This window comes from Pongo pygmaeus, chromosome 10, assembly GCF_028885625.2.
Source record: "Pongo pygmaeus isolate AG05252 chromosome 10, NHGRI_mPonPyg2-v2.0_pri, whole genome shotgun sequence".
Classification (NCBI taxonomy): Eukaryota; Metazoa; Chordata; class Mammalia; order Primates; family Hominidae; genus Pongo; species Pongo pygmaeus.
In genome coordinates this window covers 21,836,009-21,854,074 of record NC_072383.2, presented here as the reverse complement: position 1 = coordinate 21,854,074, position 18,066 = coordinate 21,836,009, and the positions used below count along the sequence as shown (strand labels likewise).

At 47.7% G+C, this 18,066-nt stretch overlaps 1 protein-coding gene across 1 annotated transcript in view; it reads left to right on the top strand.

Moving 5' to 3' along the window:
* The window catches only part of LOC129009443 (multidrug resistance-associated protein 1-like), a 100,043-nt gene that overhangs the window by 45,414 nt on the left and 36,563 nt on the right, over positions 1-18,066 (top strand). The window contains exons 3-4 of the mRNA XM_063647227.1: positions 13,409-13,585; positions 15,352-15,477. Coding sequence (XP_063503297.1) covers positions 13,409-13,585; positions 15,352-15,477 — 303 coding nt within the window. The remainder of the gene's footprint in view (positions 1-13,408; positions 13,586-15,351; positions 15,478-18,066) is intronic.

Here is an 18,066-nt window from a genome sequence, read left to right as displayed (position 1 = left end):
CCTACCCACTGCAGATTAATTAGCTTTTTTTCTTTTCTTTTTTTTGCAATATGAAGTCTTGCTCTGTTGCCCAGGCTGGGGTGCAATGGCGTGATTTTGACTCACTGCAACCTCCGCCTCCTGGGTTCAAGCAATTCTCCTGCCTCAGCCTCCCTAGTAGCTGGGATTAGGGCACATCATGAGGTCAGGAATGTGACAACAGCCTGGCCAACATGGTGAAACCCTGTCTCTACTAAAAATGCAAAAATTAGCCAGGCGTGGTAGCGGGCGCCTGTAATCCCACCTATTTGCGAGGCTGAGGCAGGAGAATTGCTTGAACTCGGGAGGCGGAGGTTGCAGTGAGCCGAGACCACACCATTGCACTCCAGCCTGGGCAACGAGAGCGAAACTCCGTCTCAAAAAAAACAAACAAGACATCAAATTCCTGACTGTGTATGCTGCTTGCAGGTTATATATGACCAGGCCTGGTTCTGTATTTGTAAAATGGGTTACGTTATAGTACCTGAGTCCTAGAGTTGTGTGTGAGGATGAAATGTAATGTGAAACACTTAGAGTGGTGCTTGGCTGATGCAACTAATGAATATTCCCTCTTACTCTTTCTATAGACAGAAGAAGGTGGCACAGGTTTCTTCATTGCTTTTCGCCCTTTGCTGAAATGTCATCTTGGCCCAGAGGCCCTTTCTGTCTGCCTGATAAAGAACTAGCACCTGCCCACCCACCATTATGCTTCACCCACTTTCTTCTTCTTCAAGCCATTTGCTTCCGCTGGGCATACATAGAGTTGTTTTTTTAGCTGTTGGTAGTTTTGGCCTCTTTCCATGCAGTGAAACTGTGAGAGTGGAGACTTGTTTTACTTCCGCGTGGCCTTGGCACATGGTAGTAGTCCCTGATAAATGTCCACTGAGCAATAGGAACCCGGCTGTTGCAAGTTATTTATTTATTTTTGAGACAGGTTCTCAACCTTTCACCTAGGCTGGAGTTCGGTGGTGCAGTCATAGCTCACTGCAGCCTCGAACTCCTGGGGTCAAGGGATCCTCCTTCGTCAGCCTCTTGAGTAGCTGGGACTAAAGGCAAATGTCATCACATCTGGCTACTTTTAAATTTTTTTATTTGTAGAAGATAGGGAGTCTCACTCCATTGCCACCTCTGGTCTTGAACTCCTGGGCTCAAGTGATCTTCCTGCCTCGGTCCCCCAAAGTGTTGGGATTACAGGTGTGCACCACCATGCCCAGCGAAGTTTTTTTTTTTTTTTTTTTTGAGATGCAGTCTCACTCTGTTGTCCAGGCTGGAGTGCAGTGGCGTGATCTCGGCTCCCCACAACCTCCACCTCCCGGGTTCAAGCGATTCTCCTGTCTCAGCCTCCTGAGTAGCTGGGACTACAGGTGAATGCCACCATGCCCGGCTAATTTTTGTACATTTAGTAGAGAGAGGGTTTCACTAAGTTGGCCAGGCTGGTCTTGAACTCCTGACCTCATGATCCGCCCGCCTCAGCCCCCCAAAGTGCTGGGATTACAGGCGTGAACCACTGCACCCGGCCAGCTAAGTTTTTAAATTTTTTTGTAGAGACACAGTCTCACTGTATTGCCCAAGCTGATCTGAAATTCCTGGCCTCAAAACTATCCTCCTGCCTCGGCCTCCTCAAGTGCTGGGATATATAGGCATGAGTCACTGCACCCAGCTGGTTGTGAGTTATTGAGATGGTTGAATTAGGAGTGGATGCTCAGGCCTCAGTGGAACTTGTGGTACACAGTAGGTCCTCATTACTTCTGTCAGTGGCAGTTGAGATTTGTAATCACTTTTTCTGCCTGTTGTCTGCCCCATCCTCTCTGTGGCCTTCTCTTCTGTCCTGGAGTTGGCTGGCTGGGTCCCTGGCAGGGCTGCATGCCTTATCCCTGCAGGCCTGCTTGCCTTATCCCTGCAGGCCCTGGTGGAGCATCCGTCCAGAACCTGTGCCATCCAGATGGGAGCAGTAAGGGTGTAGGGGAAAGTTAGTGAGCTGCCCGGTGCACGAGGACTTCCATGATAATCATGGCTGAACCAGGAAGGCAGGTCAAAGCCAGGGTCATGTACAGGAAGGAGGTCAGCACCAGGGTCTTGTATGGGAAGGCTTAGATCAATGCCTAGTGCCTTAGTCATCATCGTTCAGCCCAGAAAAGATGACGCTATACAACAGGAATTTTATGAACACACAAAGGTCAGGGGCCACTCGGACTTGGACGGGGTCTTCAGCTCCTTGAGTGTCAGGGCTGAGGGCATGGAGACACAAATTGACCAAGCTGGTGAAGTGTCCTGCAAGGAGAAGCCTCTGTTGGAGGGAGCTGGGAGCTGGGAAGGACATGCGCTTTCTCTTTTTTTTTTTTTGAGACGGAGTCTCGCTCTATCGCCCAGGCTGGCGTGCAGTGGTGCAATCTCGGCTCACTGCAACTTCTGCCTCCCGGGTTCAAGCGATTCTCCTGCATCAGCCTCCCAAGTAGCTGGGACTCAGGCCTGTGCCACCACACCTGGCAAATTTTTTTGTATTTTTAGTAGAGACAGGGTTTCACCATGTTAGCCAGGATGGTCTTGATCTCCTGACCTTGTGATCCACCTGCCTTGGCCTCCCAAAGTGCTGGGATTATAGGCGTGAGCCACCGTGCCCGGCCGACGTGCGCTTTCTCTGTAAAGATTTCTGTGGGCCAGGTTCCCCAAAGGGCAGGGCCTGGGCCAGTGCAGTGACCGGTGACCGTGTTCAGGACTCATCTCTTGTGGCTGAATTGCGTGTCTGGACAGTTAGGTCCTTCTGATTCTGCTCAGAGGGTGGTGGGCCTGGCTGGATTTCCCTAGATTAGGAAGCAGCCTCGGGTAGCTGTGATTCTTTGAGTTGGGAACAGCAAATGGCCTGCAGACTCCCAGGGAATCGTCCCTTCCTTGAGCCTTTAGGTATTGCCCAGTAGTCACCGTTTTTCCCAGAAGCCTTCAGTAGTGAGAGTCGCACTTCTTACCTCCTGGAGTTGTTAAAGTAAAGAAGGACACATTAGGGTTCCTGCCAGTAAGGAACACCCAGGGGGCCTTGATACTTTTTTTTTTTTTTTTTTTTGAGTCTGAGTCTCACTCTGTCACCCAGGCTGGAGGACAATGACCTGATCTCTGCTCACTGCAACCTCCACCTCCTGGGTTTAAGCGATTCTTTTGCCTCAGCCTCCCAACTAGCTGGGATTACAGGCATTTGCCACCATGGCCGGCTAATTTTTTTGCATTTTTTAGTAGAGATGGGGTTTCACTATGTTGGCCAGGCTGGTCTTGAACTCCTGGCCTCAAGTGATCTGCCCTCCTCAGCCTTCCAAAGTGCTGGGATTTCAGGTGTGACCCACTGCGCCCAGCCCCGATACTTTTTTTGTTTCTCTGAGACAGTCTCTTACACTGTCACCCAGGCTGGAGTGCAGTGGGATGATCAAAGCTCACTGCAGCCTCAACCCCCTAGGCTCAAAAGATCCTCCCACTTCAGCCTTCTGATTAGGTGGGACTACAGGCCTGCACTACCACGCCTGGATAATTTTTAAATTTTTTTGTGAAGACAGGCTCTTACTTTGTTGCCCAGGCTTTTCTTGAACTCCTGAGCTCAAGCAATCTTCCCGCCTCAGCCTCCCAAAGTGCTGGGTTTACAGGCATGAGCCACTGTGCTCATCACCGGTCCCCAGATGATCTTAGCTTTGTGACCTACGCTGTTGGCCGCTGTAGGGGCTGTGACGGAGGTGATGTGGGGGTGGATGGCAGGGGTGACCCGTGTTGGCTGCTTTCTGCAACAGTCATAGTTCATGGTCAGAGTCAGATTTCCTCTCGTCATGCCTTACTTCCCTTCCTTCCGCTCCCTCCCACAGCCGCCCTTTGGGTCTGGGCTGGCCATCTGGCTCTGAGCAGGAAGCTAGCGTGTGCTCTTCAATTTGCTTTCTGCAGAGGAAACACCTTCCTTTGCTCAGCGTTTCCTGACCTCTCCTTCCCTGGAGTTCCGGTGTCCTTAAATGCTCTCTGGTTTCTTCTGTAGCTTACTTTCTTGCTTGAAAGGACAACTTTTCTTTGTCCTTTAAACTTCTTATCTCTGGGCAATACAGTGGTGGTGGCAGTGGTGATTATTATTAACTATTAGTATCTTCTACTACGGTTTATTGTCTCTAGACTGTATCAGCACCTGTCACACATTGTCCCATTGAATCCTCTCCAGAAGTCTTCCAAATGATGTGTTTTCCTGACTTTTAAAAGAATTAAAAAAAAATTTTTTTTTGAGACAGGGTCTCGCTCTGTCTCCCAGGCTGCAGTGCAGTGCCGTGATCTCGGCTCACTGCAAGCTCCGCCTTCTGGGTTCATGCCATTCTCCTGCCTCAACCTCCCGAGTAGCTGGGACTACAGGCGCCTGCCACCACACCCGGCTAATTTGTTTTTTAATATTTTTAGTAGAGACAGGGTTTCACCGTGTTAGCCAGGATGGTCTTGATCTCCTAACCTCATGATCCGCCTGCCTTGGCCTCCCGAAGTGCTGGGATTACAGGTGTGAGCCACTGCGCCCAGCCAAAAATTTTTTTTTAAAGAAATGGGGTCTCACTGGGTGCGATGGGTCACGCCTGTAATCCCAGCACTTTGGGAGGCTGAGGTGGGCGGATCACCTGAGGTTGGGAGTTCCAGGACAGCCTGACCAACATGGAGAAACCCGATCTCTACTAAAAATACAAGATTAGCCAGGCGTGGTGGCAGGCGCCTATAGTCCCAGCTACTTGGGAAGCTGAGGCAGGAGAATCGTTTGAACCTGGGAAGCAGAGGTTGCAGTGAGCTGAAATCTCTCCATTGCACTCCAGCCTGGGCAACAAGAGCGAAACTCCGTCTCAAAAAAAAAAAAAAAAAATAGAAAAAAAAAAAAAAAGAAATGGGGTCTCACTGTGTTGCCCAGGCTGGTCTAGAATTCCTGGCCTCCAGCTGTCCTCCCATTTCAGTCTCCCAAATTGCTGGGATTAAACATGTGAGCCTCTGTACCCGGCCTTTTTTTTTCTTTTTTTCTTTCTTTTCTTTTCTTTTCTCTTCTCTTCTCTTCTCTTCTCTTTTCTCTTCTTTCTGCCTGAGTCTCGCTTTGTCACCAGGCTGGAGTGCAGTGGCATGATCTGGGCTCACTGCAACCTCCACTTCCCAGGTTCAAGTGATTTTTCTGCCTCAGCCTCCCGAGTAGCTGGGACTACAGGTGCATGCCACCATGCCTGGCTAATTTTTGTATTTTTAGTACAGATGGGGTTTCACCATATTGGCCAGGATGGTCTGAACTCCTGATCTCGTGGTCTGCCCGCCTCGGCCTCCCAAAGTGTTGGGATTACAGGCGTGAGCCACCGCATCTGGCCTTCCTTTTTTTTGAAACAGGTTCTCACTCTGTTGCTCAGGTTGGAGTGCAGTGGTGTGATTATATCTCACTGCAGTGTCTACCTTCCAAGGCTCAGGTGATCTCCTGCTTCAGCCCACTGAGTAGCTGGGATTATAGGCGAATTCATCATGCCTGGCTAATTTTTGCGTTTTTAGTAGAGACGGGTTTCGCCATGTTGTCCAGGCCAGTTTTGAACTCCTGGGCTCAAGCGATCCACCCGTGTCGGCTTCCCAAAGTGCCAGGATTACAGGCGTGAGCCACTGTGTCCAGCTTTTCTGACTCTTTTTACTGATCATGAGACTGAAGCTTGGAGAAACTAAGTGACTTGCCCAAGTTCACATGGGGTCAAGGCCTGAATTTGAATCTACATCTGCTCGATTAGGAAGTGAGTGGTCATAGCTAGTCTCTACCTGGATGGATTGTTATTTAATTGTTAAATTTTTTCAAAATAATTTTAAATTATTTTATTAAAAAAGAGGGTATCATTATGTTTCCCAGGCTGGTCTTGAACTCCTAGGCTCAAGTGATCCTCCTGCCTTCGCCTCCCAAAATGCTGAGGTTACAAGTGCAAACTACTGTGCCTAGCCAGGTTATTACTTAATAACCAAAACAACAATAACAAAACCAAAAGAAAGGAGGAAATTGATGGTGGACAAGTAAGAAGATCATTGCAAAGGTTGGGGGCAGGTTGTTTGGGGAGTGTGGAGGAAGCTTTTTAAATGAGGTACCTGAGTTGGATTGTGGAGGATGAATAGGGGTTTGTTAGGACAGAAAGACATTGCAGAGAGAGGATCTAGCAAGAGGTGACTGAAGAAACCATTTATTTGACCAGCAGCTGGGGAATGCCTTGAGGGCAGGAACCACAGCCTTTCTGAATCTCCAGTGCCTGGAACAGTGTCTAGAACATTATCTGACAACAAGCTTGGTAAATACTTCTTTAAGTAAATGCCTGAGTTGGCACATCTGGGAAACAGGGTGGGAGAAATTGTAGGAGAAGTAGATGGGACTTGAATGTAGAAGGAAGGTCTCATGGATCACTGCAAAGGTTGTTTTTTTTTTTTTTTTTTGAGATGGAGTCTCGCTTTGTCGCCCAGGCTGGAGTGCAGTGGCGCGATCTCAGCTCACTGCAAGCTCCGCCTCCCGGGTGCACGCCATTCTTCTGCCTCAGCCTCTCGGAGTAGCTGGGACTACAGGCGCCTGCCACCACGCCCGGCTAATGTTTTGTATTTTTATTAGAGACGGGGTTTCACTGTGGTCTTGATCTGCTGACCTCGTGATCCACCCGCCTCGGCCTCCCAAAGTGCTGGGATTACAAGTGTGAGCCACCGCGCCCAGCCAGGGTTGGTTCTTAAAAGCAATAGGGAGCTATGGGAAGTTGTTTCCCAGCAGAAGAGAGAAGGCCATTAGATCGCCCTATTTATTAATGCAAATATCTAAGTCTATGAATCTTTCTCTGAGCAGGAAAACGTGATTGCTTTTAAATCCATATGGAAAGACCCTCAGTTTTACTCTTGATGAAGAGAAAAGGAACTTAAACTATAGAGAGATATTTTTCACCTCAGATTGGCAGAGGTCAGAAACTTGTTATCTGCTGTGCTTTGTGAAGTAATTGCCTTTGTACCTTATCAGCTGGAGTATGAATTGATGTTCCCCATTTGGAGGGCAGTGTCTGTCTAAATGTTACTGTAGGCACCCTTTGACCTGGCAGGTTCCTTTTTTGAAAGTTTATATATATATATATATGTGAGACACAGTCTAATTATGTTGCCCAGGGTGGTCTCAAACTCCTGGGCTCATGGGATCCTCCCACCTGGGCCTCCCAAAGTGCTGGAGTTACAAATGGGAGCCACCACACCTGGCCAAGAAAGTGATCTTATCAACACTCTTGCTTGAGTGTGAAATAAGCCTCCTACCAAGCTGTTTATTCAATGCTGCATTGTTTGTAAGAGCAACACCAATGCCAAGTCCCCAGGAGACCGATGGAAGTCAAGTTCATCCCTACAATAGAATACAAAGCAGACATAACAAAGAGTGAGGAAACTGTTCATGTATACTGCGGGATGATCTTTAAAATCTGTGATTAAGAGAAAAAAGCAAAGTACAGAACATTATGCAATGTATGCTTCCTTCCATTTGATAACAGAAGAAGATATATATTTACTTTAGTTATTTTTGTATAAAATATTTTCTGAAAGAAGACATAAGAAACCTATGATCGTTGCCTCTAGAGAGAGGAACTGAGAGGAAGGGTTTAGGGAATGGAATGAGAAGACTTGTCCCTTTTACCTCTTTGTTTAAAAGAAATACAAAGATTAAAACACATCTATGTTACTGATAAAGATCAGTTTCCAAATGCTGTGTGCGGTGGTTCACACCTGTGATCCTGGCACTTTGGGAGGCCAAGGCGAGTGGATCGCTTGAGCTCAGGACTTTGATACCAGCCTGGGCAACGTGGCAAAACCCCATTTCTACTAAAAATACAAAATTAGCTGGGCTTGGTGGTGTGTGCCTGTGGTCCTAGCTACTCAGGAGGCTGAGGTGGGAGGATTGCTGGAGCCTGAGAGGTAGAGGCTGCATTGAGCTATGATTGCACCACTGCATTCCAGCCTGGGCAACAGAGTGAGACCTTGTCTCAAAAAAAAAAAAAAATTCAGTTTTTAATATTAGCTAAGTAAAAAAAAGCAAGATGTATAGAATAGAGTATTGTGGTGCCTTTTGCGGCAACAAAATAGGTCGTATTTGGAATATATCTGGAAGAATGTAAGATGTTAGCAATGGTAGCTTGCCTGTAGGGTAGGATTGGGGGGCTGTTAGTTTGGGTAGAAAGACATATTTTTCACTGTATACCTTTTTGAGTAATTTGAAAGAGTTTTAGCACACAAATATATTACCTATTAAAAATAATTACAAAGAGAGGGAGACATGGGTGCATGCATGGATGGATGGTTGGTTGGGTAGCTGGATACATAGACAGGTGGATGGATTGGTTGGTGGATGGATGGATGAACTGTTGGGTGGGTAGATGGATTGATGGGTGAATGAATTGGTAGGTAGGTAGGGTGGATGGATGAATTGGTGGATGGGTAGGTGGATGGATGAATGAATTGGTGGGTTGGTGGATGGGTGGATGAATTGGTAGGTGGGTGGATGGATGGATTGATGGGTGAATGAATTGGTAGGTGGGTAGGGTGGATGGGTGAATTGGTGGATGGGTAGGTGGATGGATAAATGAATTGGTGCGTGGGTGGATGGATGGATGAACTGGTGGATGGGTGGATGGATGGATGGGTGAATGAATTGGTAGGTGGGTAGGGTGGATGGGTGAATTGGTGGATGGGTAGATGGATGGATGAATGAATTGGTGGGTGGGTGGATGGGTGGATGAATTGGTAGGTGGGTAGCTGAATGGATGAATTGGTTGGGGGGTGGATGGATGAATTGGTGAGTGGGTAGGTGGATGGATGGATGCATTGGTGGGTGGGTGGATGGATGAATTGGTGGATGGGCAGATGGATGGATGGATGGGTTCATGGTTGGGTGATAAATATATCCATGGGTATACATATGGATGTGTACATAGATAATTCTCTGGCTGTGGTGGGGAGGACTGGCTGTGGTGGGGAGCACGGCTGTGGTGGGGAGGACTCAGTAGGACAAGGAGAGGCTGGAGGCAGGGAAGACTTAGGAAGCAATTACAATAGTCCTGGCAAGGAATAACTTGGGGCTAGGATCAGGTCAATTAAATGTTTAACATTGGAACTATGTCTCTTGTATACATAACTGCATATGTCAAGTCTTGGTATTGTTTTCTTTCTAGCAGGGCAAATTCCTTTGGAATGAGCTTTTACTGGCAACTGCTCAGAAGCTGTTCTGTATATAATGACCAACAACAGTTTAATCCTTTTTTCAGCCATCATCTTAGGAATTAACAATAGTATGAAATCAATTAAAATAATCAATCTTTGAGATGTCATGCCTTCTTCACGATCAACTTCTTCTTTACAAGGCTGTGTTCCAAATGTGCCAGGCCAAAAAGACGTGAACTTTGTCCTTTTTAGGGTTTGTGTCTTGATGTTTCCTAGCTAAATCTCTTTGTATGTGTTGGCCTTGTAAGGTTTACTTTTTTTTTTTTTTTTTTTTTTTTGAGATGGAGACTGTGTTGCCTAGGCTGGAGTGCAGTGGTGCAATCTCGGCTCACTGCACCCTCTGCCTCCTGGGTTCAGGTGATTCTCCTGCCTGAGCCTCCCGAGTAGCTGGGATTACAGACGTGCACTACCCTGCCTGGCTAATTTTTATGTTTTTAGTAAAACATAAAAATTATGTTTTTATGGGGTGGGGGGGTCTTGCCATGTTGGCCAGGCTTGTCTCAGACTCCTGACTGCCTGCCTAGGCCTCCCAAAGTGCTGGGATTACAGGCATGAGCCACCGCGCCCAACCTAATAACTAGATCTCTTTAATTATTGGAACATGTGTATTTTGATCAGATTGACACTTTTTTTTTTTTAAGTGAAGTGATCTTATTTCCCTCATTTCTCATTTTTAACTTTTTTTTTTTTTTGACATGGCTTTAAAGCTGTGTGGAGCTGTAAGGGTCTGGGTTCCTTGACATTCCATGGGGGTCTCAGGTGATCGTGGAAGGGCTGTTGGAATCAGAGCTATTTGGAGGGTGCATAGGCCGGTAGGATGGGAAGGCTGGGGGAGAAGTGGGCTTTTTGGGGACCGAAGCCAAATGGACAACTGGGCCTAATCTAAAGACTGGCCCCTCCCAGCTCCTACAGATGGTCATGTAGCAGGAATGGGGCCCAGCGCCACCAGATTTTCTAATTTTTTTTTTTTTTTTTTGAGACACAGCCTTGCTCTGTTGCCAGGCTGGAGTGCGGTGGCACGATATTGGCTCACTGCAACCTCCGCCTCCCGGGTTCAAGCGATTCCCCTGCCTCAGCCTCCCAAGTAGCTGAGACTACAGGCATGCGCTGCCATGCCTGGCTAATTTTTTGTATTTTAGTAGAATTGAGGTTTTACCATGTTGGCCAGGATGGTCTCGATCTCCTGAACTCGTGATCCTCCTGCCTCGGCCTCCCAAAGTGCTGGGATGACAGGCATGAGCCACCGCGCCCAGAAGATTTTCTGATTTTTAAAGTTACGCCAGAGACTGGGCGCGGTGGCTCACGCCTGTAATTCCAACACTTTGGGAGGCCAAGGTTGGCAGATCACCTGAGGTTTAGGACTTTGAGACTAGACTGGCCAATATGGTAAAACCTTGTCTCTACTAAAAATTCAAAAAAATTAGCCGAGCGGGGTGACTGCAGTCCCAGCTACTTAGGAGGTTGAGGCAGGAGAATTACTTGAACCCGGGAAGTAGAGATTGTAGTGAGCTGAGATCATGCCACTGCATTCCAGTCTGGGTGACAAAGCAAGACTCTGTCAAAAAAAAAAAAAATAAATAAATAAATAAAAATAAGCCAGAAATCAAATTTTAAATGTTGGGATCTAATCTAATTTTTTTTAAAAACAAAAAGTATGCCTAAAACAACAGCAATAACAACAAGCCATCTATGGGCCAAACTGTGGGTGGGGAAACCTATTTTGTACTTCTTATTTTATCTGATCGAATTGTGGTGGAGATAGGAAATTGAGACCCCAAAAAGGGTAGTAAGTTTTCCCAAAGTTGTTTAGTCAGTTGCCAGATTATGGCTTGAATTAAATTTAAATTCTTCAGCTGCGCATGGTGGTGCACACCTGTAGTATAGCTGCTTGGAGAGGCAGAGGTGGGAGGACTGCTTGAGCCCAAAAGTTCAAGGCACAGGAAGCTATGATCTTACCACCACGCTTCAGCCTGGGCAACAGAGCAAGACCTCATTTCAAAAAAGAAAAAAAAAAAAAAATTTAAATTCTTCATTACAGAACAGCTGATGGTGGAGGTTTATTCTTGGGCAGGTACGTCTGATCTATTTATGTATGTATCTATGAATTTGTCTATTTGGCATGGCTCTTTAACAAAATACAGGCTTTTTTTTTTTTTTTTTTAAGTAAAAGTAATTGAAACAAAATTTGTTTCCAAGGCTGGACAGCTCAGTGGCAAAATGCAGACTTGAACAACATTGCCTGAGTTTGAATTCAGCTCCAGAGCTTACCAGCTGTGTGATACTGGACACAGTATTTAACCCTTCTGTTCCTGAGTTTCACATCTGAAAAAGGAGATAATAAAAATAATTACAGAATGAAAGGAGATAATACACATGAGGTACTTAGAATAAAGCCTGGCACACAGAACTGCAATTTGGTTGTTATCCGTGGTGGTGATGATGGTGGTGGTGGTGGTGATGATGGTGACGGTGGTGGTGGTGGCGGCGGTGGTGATGGCAGTGATGATGGTGGTGGTGGTGGCGGATGTGGTGGTGATGGTGGCGATGGTGGTGGTGGTGGTGATGATGGTGGTGGTGATGGTGGTGGCGGTGGTGGCGGATGTGGTGATGGTGGCGATGGTGGTGGTGGTGGTGATGATGGTGGTGATGGTGGTGGCAGTGGTGGCGGATGTGGTGGCGATGGTGGCGATGGTGGTGGTGGTGGTGATGATGGTGGTGGTGATGGTGGTGGCAGTGGAGGTGATGGTGGTGGTGGTGATGGCAGTGATGATGGTGGTGGTGGATGTGGTGGTGATGGTGGCGATGGTGGTAGTGGTGGTGGTGGTGATGGTGGTGGCAGTGGAGGTGATGGTGGTGGTGGTGATGGCAGTAGTAGTGGTGGTGATGGCAGTGGTGGTGGTGGTGATGGCAGTGGTGGTGGTGGTGATGGCATTGATGGTGGCAGTGATATTGGTGGTGGTGATGGTGGTGGTGATGGTGGTGATGGTGATGATGGTGGTGGTGGTTATATTGGTGGTGATGGTGATGGTGGTGGTGGTGATGCTGGTGGTGATGGTGATGGCGGTGATGGTGATGGCAGTGATATTGGTGGTGGTGGTGATGGCAGTGATATTGGTGGTGGTGGTGATGGTGGTGGTGGTGATGGTGGTGGTGGTGATGATGGTGGTGGTGGTGGTGGTGATGGTGATGGCGGTGATGGTGTTGGCAGTGATATTGGTGGTGGTGGTGAGGGTGGTGGTGGTGGTGATGCTGGTGATGGTGATGGCGGTGATGGTGATGGCGGTGATGGTGTTGGCAGTGATATTGGTGGTGGTGATGGTCATAGTGGGGAAGGTGATGGTGATGAATGAAGATGATTAGAAAGTCCTCAGTTCACAAGGTCAGAGTGATCTAGATGACACAGGGTTCTTCGGTTACAAGAGAATATTCTTCACGGTTCCTTTAAATGGCTCTCTCCATCTTTTATACTACAGTGGGACTTGCCACAGGTTCTGGGGACTGTTAATGTGAGATGAGATGCTACATACCTTTTTGTTGTTGGTGAGGTTTTTTTGTGTGTATGCACTGTTGTGTGTGTGTGTGTGTGTGTGTGAGAGAGATAGGGTCTTGCTCTGTTGCCCAGGGTGTAGTATAGTGGCATGATCTCAGCTCGTTGCAACTTCCGCCTTCCAGGCTCAGGCAATCCTCCCACTTCAGCCTCCTGAGTGGCTGGGAATACAGGCACGTTCCATGCTCAGCCACTTTTTGTGTTTTTCATAGAGGCAGCATCTCACTATCTTGCCTAGGCTGGTCTCGAACTCCCGGCCTAAAGTGGTCTGCCCACTTGGCCTCCCAAAGTGCTGGGATTACAGGCATGAGCCACTGCACCTGACCTGTATGCTCCTGTTAAGAGAGCTTTATTTGTATTTATTTATTTTGAGACAGGGTCTCTGTTGCTCAGGTGGGAGTGCAGAAGACACCACGTACCTTTATCCCTTGTTCCTCATTTCTTAGTATTTCTGGCTACTGATCTTTTGAGTTTGCGTGTTCATCCTGAGAGGTCCTTGGATATATAGGAGCCTTGTCTGTTTCTTCAAACCCCATGGCAGCTGGTTTCATGCTCCAGGCGAGCTGCTGTCCTCTGGGGTGTGTCCTGCTGACCCCTCGCCTGTGTTTGTGTTCGCAGGACTGGAATGTCACGTGGTATACCAGCAACCCCGACTTCACCAAGTGCTTTCAGAGCACAGTCCTCATGTGGGTGCCTTGTTTTTACCTCTGGGCCTGTTTCCCCTTCTACTTCCTCTGTCTCTCCCGACATGACCGGGGCTACATTCAGATGACACTTCTCAACAAAACCAAAACTGTAAGTCACCGGGGGGTTTCATTGTGGGGGGTGGGAAGGTGCACCTGGACGGGGAGTGGTGGTTGGTGAGAACTGACATTTCTCTTCTACTTAGTTGGCCCTAAGTTCCTTCTTCTAGAAGGCAGAAGAATAATGTGGGAGGTGAAAACTGGAGCTCTGGAGACAAACGTGGGTACAAATCTTGGCTCTGCCACTTAGTATTTGGCCTTGAGCAAATTTTTTAACCTCCCCAAGCCTCAGTTTCCCTGTTTATGCAACAGTAATGATAGGATTGTTCTCAAGGCATTACTGGGAGATTATCAGCTCTTCCCCTCTTACTGAGGCGATCTCCTTTTTATTTAATTAAATATATGTATATAGATTTTTTCTGGCCAATTTTTAATTTATTTTTTATAGAGAGGGGGGTCTTGCTGTGTTGCCCAGGCTGGTCTTGAACACCTGGCCTCAAGCAGTCCTCCTGCCTTGGTCTCCCAAAGTACTGGGATTACAGGTGTGAACCACCATGCCTGGCCCCTAATTTTTTTTTTAAGTTGGCTTTTATTTTGAAATAATTTAAAGCTATAGGAAAATTGCAATAATGGGCCAGGCGTGGTGGCTCACGCCTGTAATCCCAGCACTTTGGGAGGCCAAGGCGGGCAGATCACAGGAGTTTGAGACCAGCCTGACCAACATGGTGAACCCTGTCTCTACTAAAAATACAAAAATGAGCTGGGTGTGGTGGCATGTGCCTGTAATCTTAGCTACTTGGGAGGCTGAGGTGGGAGGATCCCTTGAACCTGGGAGGCAGAGGTTGCAGCGAACTGAGATCATGCCACTGCACTCTAGCCTGTGCAACAGAGTGAGACTCCTTCTCAAAAAAAAAAAAAAAAAAAGTTGAGATAATGATACCAGGAACTGCTGCCTGATTTTCTCTATCCATCACTCATAGTCACTGTTTCCTGTTTTTTTTTTTTTTTTGACACAGGGTCTTGCTCTTTTGCCCAGGCTGGAGTGCAGTGGTATGATCACAGCATACTGCAAGCTCGAACTCCTGGTTCAAGTCATCCTCCTGCTTCAGCTTTTTGAGTAGCTGGTAGCTGGGACTGCAGGCGTATACCACCATGCCTGGCTAATTTAAAACAATTTTTTGTAGAGACAGGGTCTCGCCTTGTTGCCCAGGCTGTTGTCAAACTCCTGGCTTCCAGTGATCCTCCTGCCTCGGCCTCCCAAAGTGCTGGTATTACAGGCGTGAATCCGGCCTGTATTCACTGATTTTTTAATCTTTTGCTACATTTGTTTTATCATGAGCTTTTGCTCTCTCTCTCTCTATACGCATGCTATAATTTATTTTTTCTGAATCATTTGAGAATGGATGCACCTTGAAACGTATCCCACCCATAGAGGGCCCTCAGTAAGTACTGGTTGAATGAATGGTTGTCATGGAGGGCTTTCTTGTGCAGTGCGCCGGAGTTGCAGCTAGAGATGAGCTGTGAGCTGAGCTCTTGAGTGTTCAGGCACCGGGGAGCATGGTGACCAGACAAACAGTCCTGTTGGAGGTAGTGGGGTGTAGCAAGCTGGTTACAGACCATCACGTGCCGGCCTGGATGCCAGCTCACCCTACCGAGGACTTGTCCTTATCCCAGAGGATATGTGCCATGTCCTAGGACTGTGGCTGATCATTTGAAGGCTGGCTGGTTCCCCTATCCCTGGGGCTGAGCTGTTTGTGCAGGCCCTGGAGGAGGTTCCAGGGCTGTCTGTTGTAGAATATGTATGTGCTTCTCTTCCAGGCCTTGGGATTTTTGCTGTGGATCGTCTGCTGGGCAGACCTCTTCTACTCTTTCTGGGAAAGAAGTCGGGGCATATTCCTGGCCCCAGTGTTTCTGGTCAGCCCAACTCTCTTCAGCGTCACCATGGTAAGTAGGAGCTGGCTGTGACCCCTGGGCCATCTGCTGGGCTCAGTGGAGACCAAAAGTAGTAACTCGTAAGACTGGAATCATAGTTTTTTAAGGCAGTGATCAGCTGGAGCTGGGATATAAATGTAGCCTTTTTTTTTTTTTTTTTTTTTTTTTTAAGAGATGAGATCTCGCTTTCATCCAGGCTAGAGTGCAGTGGTACCATCATAGTTCACTGCAGCCTCAAACTTCTGGCCTCAAGCAATCCTCCTACCTCAGACTTATGAGTAGTTGGAACTACAGATGTGTGTCACCATGCCCAGCTTATTTTGGCTAATTTTAAAATTTTCTGTAGAAATGGGATCTCACCGTGTTATCTAGGCTGGTCTTAAACTCCTGGCCTCAAGTGATCCTTCCAGAGCACTGGCATTATAAGCATGAGCCACTGTTCCCAGCCCCAGCTGCAGTCTTTGGATGGGGCATGTGTTGTCCAGTTTGCCACAGTCCCCACCATGCCCTATTGTCTTCCCTGCCACTGATTCTGAGTGGCAGTTGCCACCTTTTGTTGTGTTTGCCATACTTTGCTCTTGTATTGGCTACTTTGGTCACTTATATACTAACTGCCTGGGGTCTAATGGCCTTGAGTTTTCACTATCTGGTGCAGGGGGTGGGTTGCTAAGCTAAATAGGAAACTGCTCTGTCCCAGGGGGATACACAACTTAGTGATAGAGACAAGGAAACAACTATTAATTACAGCTGACATGTATTGAGCACTTACTATGTATGTACCTGGCAGTATTCTTGGTGTTTTCACGTGTGTGTGAAGATTCATTGAATCTTCACAACAACCCTGTGAGATGGGTACTGCTTTGTTCCCATCTTACAGGTGAGGAAACAAGGCACAGAGAGGTTAAGTGTACTGCTCAAGGTCACACCGCTAATGTGCAGCTGAGTCAGGGGTGGGACCCCAGACACCATGCTTTTAGCTCCTGCAACCTGCAGCTTCTGAGCCCTGATCAGAGAGTTCTTGGAGAGTGTAGTCCTTGAGTATTGTAAAAAGAGGGGGGAGGCTGGGCATGGTGGCTCATGCCTGTAATCCCAGCACTTTGGGAGGCTGAGGCGGGAGAATCACTTGAGGTTGGGAGTTTGAGACCAGTGTAGCCAACATGGCAAAACCCCATCTCTACTAAAAATAAAAAAATTAGCTGGCGTGGTGGCACACGCCTGTAGTCCTAGCTACTCAAGAGGCTGAGGCAGGAGAATTGCTTGAACCCGGGAAGTGGAGGCTGCAGTAAGCCGAGATCACGCCACTGTGCTCCAGTCTGGGGGACAGAGTGAGACCTCATCTCAAAAAAGAAAAAAAAAAGGGAAAGAACAAGTTTAAGGCAGGACATTCTGAGCAGGGTGAACAGCGTGTCCAGGGAGGGGTGGAAGGTTAAGGGGACTATGCAGGCAGGGAGGACAAGGTGTTCGGTGAAGGAACACGGTGTGAAGGTTGAGGGGATAGAGTGGATGTGACAGAGGGGTCAGGAAAGACAACGTGGAGCCAGATTGCCAAGGACCATGAATCTTTATTTTTCTGAATTAATTTTTCATTTTTTAAATTTTAGAGTCAGAGTCATATTCTGTTGCCCAGGCTGGACTTCACTGGCGTGAGATCACAGCTCACTGCAGGCTTGAACTCCTGGGCTCAAATGATCCTTCTGCCTCAGCCTCCCAAGTAGCTGGGAGTGTAGACATGCACCAACATGCCCATCTAAATTTATTTTTTATTTTTTTATTTTTTTATTTTTCCCCCCGAGATGGAGTTTCGCTCGTTGCCCAGGCTGGAATGTAATGGCGTGATCTTGAGTTGCCGCAACCTCCGCCTCCTGAATTGAAGCGAGGCCTCAATTCTGCCTCAGCCTTCCGAGAAGCTGGGATTACAGGCATGCGCCACCATGCCCGGCTAATTTTGTATTTTTAGTAGAGACGGGATTTCACCATTTTGGCCAGGCTGGTCTCGAACTCCCGACCTCAGGTGATCCACCCACCTAGGCCCCCCAAAGTGCTGGGATTACAGGCATGAGCCACCACCCCCGGCCAATTTGTTATTTTTGTAGAGACAGGGTCTCCCTATGTTGCCCAGGCTGGCCTCAAACTCCTTGTCTCAAGTGATCCTCCTGCCTGGGCCCCCCAAACTGCTAAGATATAGGTGTGAGCCACCATGCCTGGCCCAGACCATGATTCTATATAGCACACATATGTGCTGTCCACTGTCTGCCAGGAACTGTCCTAATCCCTTTATTTATTAACCCTTTTACATTGTAAATAAGATAAACAAACTGGTACAGAGAGGAGAAGGACTGGCCCAAGGTCACCTGGTCAGTAAGTGGTAGGGCCAGCTTCCAGTCTAGGCCCCAGCGTGTGGCCTGGCACCTGTGGGGCTCTCTCTGCTTCATGCCTGGCTCTCCTGCTGGGTTTGATTCCCCTTTGTGTCCTCAGAGCCTGGCCCTGTGCCTGGCATGCAGTAAGCGTTCCATAAATGCATGGAGGGAATGAGAGAGTAAAGGGCTTTGCTTTGTCCTGAATTCGGGTCTTGGGCTCCGCGTCTGGCAGCGGGGTATTAGA